At 39.6% G+C, this 8,130-nt stretch overlaps 1 protein-coding gene across 6 annotated transcripts in view; it reads left to right on the top strand.

Annotated features, from left to right (window-relative positions):
- Window positions 1–1,052: 1,052 nt before the first annotated feature.
- Window positions 1,053–8,130, top strand: part of pitx1 (paired-like homeodomain 1) — a 45,032-nt gene continuing 37,954 nt past the window's right edge. For 2 of the 6 annotated variants that reach the window (XM_048543465.2, XM_048543464.2), the window contains exons 1-2: window positions 1,435–1,464; window positions 5,075–5,138. In XM_048543465.2, the coding sequence (XP_048399422.1) occupies window positions 1,450–1,464; window positions 5,075–5,138 (79 nt within the window). In that variant the 5' untranslated portion in view covers window positions 1,435–1,449. Of the gene's footprint in view, window positions 1,297–1,361; window positions 1,465–5,074; window positions 5,139–7,853; window positions 7,930–8,130 lie in introns of those variants that run through there. The other 4 variants (XM_048543467.2, XM_048543468.2, XM_048543466.2 and 1 more) reach the window with 4 other exon arrangements.

Genomic DNA, 8,130 nt, shown 5'->3' with positions numbered 1-8,130 from the left:
TTACATTTCGCTCTGTGTCCAATCCAAAACTTGCGGCTGAATGTCTCACAGCACCGGTTTGCACATTTTCTGCAGACAAATTGGGATTTGACTACAAGTGCTGTCTGCCAGTTGGATGACAGCGACACGCTAAACTTGCTTAATGGGTTGAAGACACGTAATGGTTTCAGCGTTAAAATTAAATTCACTAATTTATTGTAGAGCTGTGTAAAACAATAAAATTGTTCCAGTTGGGTGTTTATAAATAACGAAATGTTTACTGTTTTTCATGATGTAACAGTGTACCTCACAAAGGCCCACGGCACAATCACATAAACACTGGACCCCCACTAAACAATGTGAGAGCGTTTGGGGTGAATTTTACACCCAGGTGTGGCTGGTTTGTTGAGTTCCTTATTCCCATCCGATTAGTGCCTCCGTTCCAAGAAAGGCCCGCTCGCTACGTTGTACGTCCGGACAGTCAGTTCCCCTCCGCAATAGTAAACTCAGAGCGAACGGCCCTGTTTTATCACAGGGGATATGTGACGCGGTGAAATGCTTAGTGAAGGGCTGAAGGGTGAAATATGTATGTGATGCGCTTCTCTCTCTTGGAAATTGTGAAATGAATTAATTAATAATAAACAATTCGCCAGCTGTCACGACTGAATTTGCACCGAAGTGCGTCCTCTGGGCAATTAAATACCAAATAAAAACCGATGTCCTCTTTCTAGGAAAGTTAATGTACCTAATCCGCTTGTTTACAATGTAATCTCTTCTAAAAGATTATGAAAGCAACACTTTAGTTTATATTCCAACATAAACAGATGAAAGGTGCTCATAATTTGCCGAGGATCAAAGGGGCTTAGGACATGACTGTAGTAATTCTTATTGTGAGGGAGGGTCTTGTGCCAATGCCCCAATGGAAGCCAACGAGAGAGGGTGGTCGACCTTAAAGAAGCAGCTTCCTCTGCCTTTACCAACCGTTAGAATTGCACCCATTCTCTCCCAGTTATAACCACTGCCGAGCACAGAGCGCCGACTCATTCATTTGCCCTGAACGAAACAAACATGACATCCAGCTTCTTACATAACCTGTGCTGTGCTTGAGCGCACACACACAGCCCTGGCCCGAGGGTGGGAGGCCTGACGTCACCTGTCAGCCAGGGAGACAGCTGCCGAGGTTCAGGAACGGAACCAAACTCCGGATCGAGTGCAAAGCCAGCCGGCCTCCTGCACTGCGCTGGAACTATGCTTTCAATTCATGCGGAAACAGCATGTACCGAAGACAGCGAAAGCTGCAAGTCATGCACATAAATGGTGAGTCCCCTCGCTCCTAGCTCGCCCGCGTGAAGAATAGAATGGGGGAAATGAAAACACGTGCTTTTGTAAAAACGTTGCAATGTCGATAAATTCAGCTGCTCACCAGCATTTCAAACAGGATTCTCACAAAGACGAGCAGACCAAGGCAATATGATTAAAGGTCAGGTAAAAGCAGCCAGTCAGGCGTATTTATTCTTTACTGTTTGGTTTTCATTCTCTCCCGCCCGCTATGTTATTTCGAACCTTGCGCTTTCCCAGGGCATTTTGTTCGCTGACTGTGGGAATAGAGATTTTGAGGGGGCTTTTTTTTTCACTTAGAACTCTGACGTTGCGGCGGGGTTTGGGGTATTTTCTGTTATTTCACACCGCATAGAAGCCGTGTGAGGGAACCCGACAGTTCCTCTCGAATGCAGCACACCAAAAAGTTTGAAAATGTCATTTCAGCGCGGAAACCAGAAAAAAACTGCAGATGAGTTCCGAGGAAGTTAACTCGAATTTCTCTGCACAAGCGCTGCCAGACCTACTGAGCTTTCCCAGCAATTTCTGTTTTTGTTTCATTTCAGCACGATGTTTGTACATGATGGAGTGAAACCGAGTCCTGGTAGACAAGCGAGGAGTATAAATTAGTCCTCGCCTTCTATCTATTTGAAAAACTTTATAATCGGCTTTTTCTTACTTTACGGTATTTGTTTCTGACCGAATATAACTTCTTGATTTGAGATTTTAAACAATCGAAGTTTTGCTGTCGGGTTATAGAGAGAGAAGGCCCTTTCCTCAGCAGCAGCATTACAGACGCTCTCAGAATGGATCTCGACCCAACCTGCAGAGCGGTTGTTAGCGTGGTTCAACATGTTACTGCAGCGATAAAGTATAGAAAGCGAGCAAAAATAAATAACACGCATAGTTTTTAAATGAAATATGTCGCTATTGGGTTCGGGTAGATTACAGGCAGTCATAGATTCGCACTTGGAAACAAAACAAACCATAAACGCACGATGATAATTATACCTGGGGACAGATCCAACTCGAGAAAACGTTAAGTGACTGGAATCGAAGGCAACCCGGTCCCTAGAAGCTACTGGTAGAGAGATTTGTGTTTCCATCAAAGAACAAGAGAGTGTTCACGCTGGTTCTTTAATGTAAACAAACACTTACTACGTGTTGAGGTAAATAAAACTGTATTTGGCTATAGATTTTAGCAATAATGTAGGCTGTAATGTAAATGCATACGTGTGCGGAACAGCTTTTGGGTGGATAGTTTGCGACCGATAACTTTGTTTACAAAATTTATTTACAAGATTTGCAAGATCAAAATTAGTGGTTTTTATAAATTGGAAACAGAAATTGCCGGAAAAGCTCAGCAGCTTTTCTGCAGCAACTATGGAGAGTAATCAGAGTTAATATTTCGGATCCACTGACCCTTCGCACCCGCATTTCTTTGCTTTTTTTGTGTGTTTTTTATCTTCGGCAACCGAATGCCCCGGACTGGAACGTGAACACGATTTTATTTTCAGTCAGTCTGTGATTTCCTGTTAAGCTAAAGAATTTAGTATGTATCAGCATAACGGCTGTGTCCTAACTCAGTGCCCCTGTGAATGCCAAATGAAATCGAAAGTCCAGTTAAAAAGATAAGTTGGTGACAGTGGAACAGTATTTTCTTTGACAAATGTGATCCTGTGAAAGACAGACCTAGTGAATAATCGTTTAGTTTGTTTAGAGGCCTTACCTGCTGGATTGGCTTTGATTGCAATTACTTGCCCCAGTAGTACCTTTCTACTTCTACAATATAATGATTTGTTAACTGCAATCATTCAGATTCAAACATTGCAGTTAAACTAGCAAAGGTCATTTTCGTCCAACACCTGACTCACTTCACATAGCGAAAAAGGTAAAATGTCCTTCAGATTTTTCAAGACATCCACTTATACAGATTTAGTTTTTTTTGTTACTGAGCCCCGTCCAAATGCTCTCCGTGAACGTAATCTACCAACACCTTACAAGAGACAACCTTGAAAACTGGCTTACCTTGAACTGTGTGGTGCAATAGTCGCCCGTAGGTATGATGTCGAACAACCTTTAAAAGTAGCAATGGGGAGCAATGCGATTTGATCTTTGTACAATGTTCCTGGGCCAGTTCCTAGACACCTGATCGCTGGCAGAGATGAAAATCTTACGAGAGAAGGCCGTACGGGTACGTGTTCGGAGGCGGCGGTATTTAAGAGTGCAGATTTGCACAGAGCAAACCTAAGATAATTTCCAATACGAAATGTTACTCTGTCCAAATCATTTATCATTGCCGAAACCTGATCAATAACAGTTATAGATTGAAATATTTGAGTGAAATTCTTCGGCGTGTTAACGTTGCTCATATAAAGAACTTCAGTATTCTTTGGAGGCTAATCATTACAAATTAATAGATGTCATCCCGAGACCTTTGCTATTTTCTACAGATCTGGCTACATCGTTTGTGTGATGTTGGTGAATTATTTCACGCAGTTTTTCTAATGGATGAAATGTGTATCCAGAATTGAAGTGTCGGGCACAAAGTGGGCACTATGAGCCCGGATGGAACCTCTTTATTTAAAAAAAAGTTTATACACTGTATTGTGAGAAGCAATCAAGTTTCTCCTTACATGGCCTCTGCCAGAGGATTGATTCTCCCTCTACCAACTCAGGACGGAAACGAATGGGAAGCGGGGTGGGGATATGTCAGGAAAATCCTGAAATCTGATCGCCGCCCTTTGCAGAGAGTTCTGCTGATCGTAGTATTTAAGACCATAATTGGAACGATTTGTATGTGGAGTCACAACACGGCCAATTTGAAAATTTTCTCCTTTGGGAATAGATAAATGTTTCAAATACGCTAGTGCTATCTTTTCGTCGGCAAAGGGGAAGCAAACTGTACTTGGGCGAACATGTGTATTCGTTAATATAATCAACAAGCAATGCTATCCGATGAAGAAAAAGGATTTGACAAGCAAATTGCTGACAGAATCAGTGTGTCCCTTGCGCCAAGATTCCGCATCTCGCTTGTCAATGGCAACTCAAACATATAAGGGTCAATGGCTTGACTACTGAACTGATTTGTTAATTAGCTACGAGCGTTAATTTTAGGGAATAAAGAATTTAGATTTTTTTCTGAAATTTGCATTACTCAGGGTGAGGCACAACTTTAAAACTATTGGGATAGAGTAAAATAGGAAAGCTGGGGAAAATGAATATATTTCCAAAATGGGGCGGCAAGATGAATCTGTACTCAATATTCATTGGCTTTGCACGCGGAATGTGACTGAGAATTCTATTCACAGATTCCTTTACCTGCCACAGATATCCCCAGGAAAATATGATAATAATTTGCAATCATTTTATGTCTCAGAACGAGAAGCTGTTCAGTTCGACCTAAAAATCATTTACTTGGAGTGTTTTGCTTTTAATTTTAATAGCCATCCACCTCTTTCCAACTTAAAAGTGAGATGTACTAATTAAAATAAATTAATTACAGCAGTAACACACTGCGATATTTAGAGGATTTTACGCCAAAAGCAAACGCGTTATAATTACGGCAAATTATCGTTGTACTTCTGCGACGTTAATTTACCGCTTGGAAGGAGTGAGCTGAGCTGACTGGGGAAAGTGCTGATCCTACATTGGAGATTGTAATTACCCAGCAGTTTCATAATTCTATATGCTTCTGGGAGACTTTAAATACTGACACTATTTTCAACAAATTCTCCCCGTCCTAGTATCATTGTTTTTCGTGTGATTGCTTTAACAGAGATCTAAGCTGTGGACGAAACGGAAACATCACTGGACGAGCTCGCTGTTCTGCGCCTATTCAGGTAAGGGGGGAAAGGCGTTTCTTTTGGTCGCTGCTGGTTTTCGTGTCGCGTGTGTGGACCTTCTTAACTGAGCTGCTTCGGAGCAGAGTAAAAATCGGATCCATATTGCGCCCTGCTTTAAAAAGAAAATACAAGATTTTGTGGAATTTGGTCCAGTCAATTGAGCCCTCTTAACCAGAGGCCAGAAAAAGGGAGTTATGTACAGATCAGCCTCCTGATTCAGGGACATAATTAATCAACTGCGTGTTAAATGAATTCGATTTATTGGGATTGTTTGGTCCCACTGTGTTCACGACATGGTCCGTCTGTGAACTATCTTCACTGTTTGCGTAACGTGTATTTTAAAGCCTGTTTTAAACATACACCAGCAGACCAATTATCTGAAGCTTCATTGGTGAATGGACATGGCGTACTTGAAATTCTAAACAAAAATCAACCATTGGATTCCTATCAGTTTGTTGAGCGTGATGTTGAAGAATAAACGTAATTCATTTCAACATTTTTAACTGCTTTCAAAGATTCATACACAATCTCAGATGAAAAAAAGCCATGGTCATTTAAGTCTTCGCTTGTCAACCTCATGTAACAACAGCTCACATTAATTTTGTTCAATTATCTTTTTGAAAACCAATGTATTAGTCGAGCTGATCTTTAACAATAAAGTTACCTGTATTTAGAATTAATGCCAAGATTAAAGGCAGACACTAATGTTATAGAGCTGAACGGACGTTGTAAGATTGATTAACATTTTCCTTAAAATGGTGAATATGTTCATTCTGCTTCTAAATGATGCAAAAGGGTGCTTTCCTAGGTTATTGTAATTTTCAGAATAAATAGTATTCGTCATCCATGCCATTGCAGAATCTAGAAATCCAAATGAATCAGATTTGAAATTGAGACAGAAGAAACATTAATGCAGGAGATTACTTTAAATAAAGATCCTTTTTATTCCTCACAGTTGTGAACAAAATTATTGTGGGCTTTGGTTGTTAAGTGCCAAATTTAGCAAATAATGAAACATATTTCTACCTTAAATGCTAAATCACCTTCACCATACACATTGCCAGGCTTGTAGCTGTAAATGTTCTTGAGGATCAAAGAAAATCAACTAAATATCTGCAAAAATATACTCTCTCAATTCACCAACAAGAAATTCCAATAAAGTTTCAACAAGTAAAAATAAATTACCTATTAGTCATTTCTAAAGACTTCATGTTTTGACTAAGTGCCTGCCATTTACAAAGAACCAAAATCATGTAGCCTGACTCTTAAGACCAACGAGTGTTCTTCTTTTCAATGTTCTGACATGGCAGCTGGGAATCACTTGCTCCCTGAATCTCATTGCCCTCGAACTGAGTGACTTGACAGGCCCTTGCAGATGCAGTCAACCACACTGCTGTCTGCTTGGAGCAATGTACAGGCCAGTCTATGGAAGGAGGGAAAATTTCCTACCTTGAAGGATGGCAGATTTCCTTCCTTAGTGAAGCAAAGCTGAATTCATGTAACAATTGATGATTGCCTCAAACTCACTATTACTGAGATTAGCTTCCAATTTGAGATTTTGATTAATTGAATTTAAATTCCACCCATGATGGGATTTCAGCCCATGTGCCCAGAATATTTACGTGGCACTCTGGCTTATTAATCCAATGATATCACCACCATGCCTCTGTCGACATACAACTTCCTAATTAAAAGAGAAATTTCAAAAACTTTCCCAACACTGTAAAATATTTAAAAAAGCATGGACATGTCTGTAAGTTATTGACACATATCCTCAGCTCATGGACATGTTTCCTGGTATGCATCAATTTTCAGTTTTGTCTTTGCATGAATTATATTTTATTTCAAAAGCTAAAATATTTCACTCGTAATATAACTTAAAGGAACAAGTGTTGGAAATCAGTCTGCCGTTTTTATGAATGGTTCATTCCGTATTCTTATATTTCTTTCCTTGACATTCTATCATTTCAATTTCACTGGAGAACAGCAGATTAAGAAATATGGTGCAAAAGGTGTGGTTGCTGTGTGATAGGATTTTGCATAAACAAGGTTTTGCTTGTACTCAAAATAATAATCTCCTGCCTTGCTCATTGACAACAAAAAAAAAGATACAATTAATTGTTCAGCAACCTGGCTGTATGCTTTATGTTTCTGTCGTGACTTTTTCTCAACTGTTTAGTGATTTTTTTGAAGTGCAATGTTCTTTTCAGGTTTAACATGCAATAACTTATCCAATCACATGCTGCAGAATTTATGTGAAGTTAGTATGTCATTAATGCACTTGATGAAATGGGAAAGGAAATTCAGTTTTGCAGATCATGACAGTCATCCTGAGGAGGGAATCTCACCACCTTTAAAAAATTGAGAATAATGTTTAACTTCAACATCCATTTTGTTTTGGTTCAGTTTGCCTACTTCTGTTTTTACTAGTTTTGTTTAAGATGGAAGGGGAAACTAAACAGGAGGAGTTACTAAGCTTAATAGTGTGAGATGATTGAATTATCACTAGGAAATTCTGTTGTCAAACTGGGGTTCTTCTGTTACATGAATTCATCAACTTCACATCTTCGGGCACAGCATCTCCTCAAAGCCAACTAACGCAAATAGCATATTTTGCTTTATTCTGTCAAAAACAGAAATGTCAGTATACTTATTGATATCTTCAGTCACCTTCGTTGCCATGGCTTAATGCTTTGAAACTATTGGTTTTAGGCAGTCAAGAAGCTGACATTTGGCGTAGGACTCCCTTGATGTGACACCAGGATGTTTTTCCCTGATAACATGATGGGTGAGAACACTGGACAGTACTTCTCTATTCAAAAAGTTACAGGTTGAAAATATAGAGTGATATATTTAAGGGACCTCGATACAAAATATTTGCCCTCATGCCATAATTTTCAAGCTTGAATCACAGCAAAGGGACAAATGAGATTGAATTTGACTGGATATTTTGATGCAAAACGGTTTTAAGTGGGCATAAATGCAAAAG

This window comes from Stegostoma tigrinum, chromosome 13 (genome assembly GCF_030684315.1).
Source record: "Stegostoma tigrinum isolate sSteTig4 chromosome 13, sSteTig4.hap1, whole genome shotgun sequence".
Lineage (NCBI taxonomy): Eukaryota > Metazoa > Chordata > Chondrichthyes > Orectolobiformes > Stegostomatidae > Stegostoma > Stegostoma tigrinum.
Note: the sequence above shows the minus strand (reverse complement) of the source record. Positions and strands in the feature narration are given on the sequence as shown.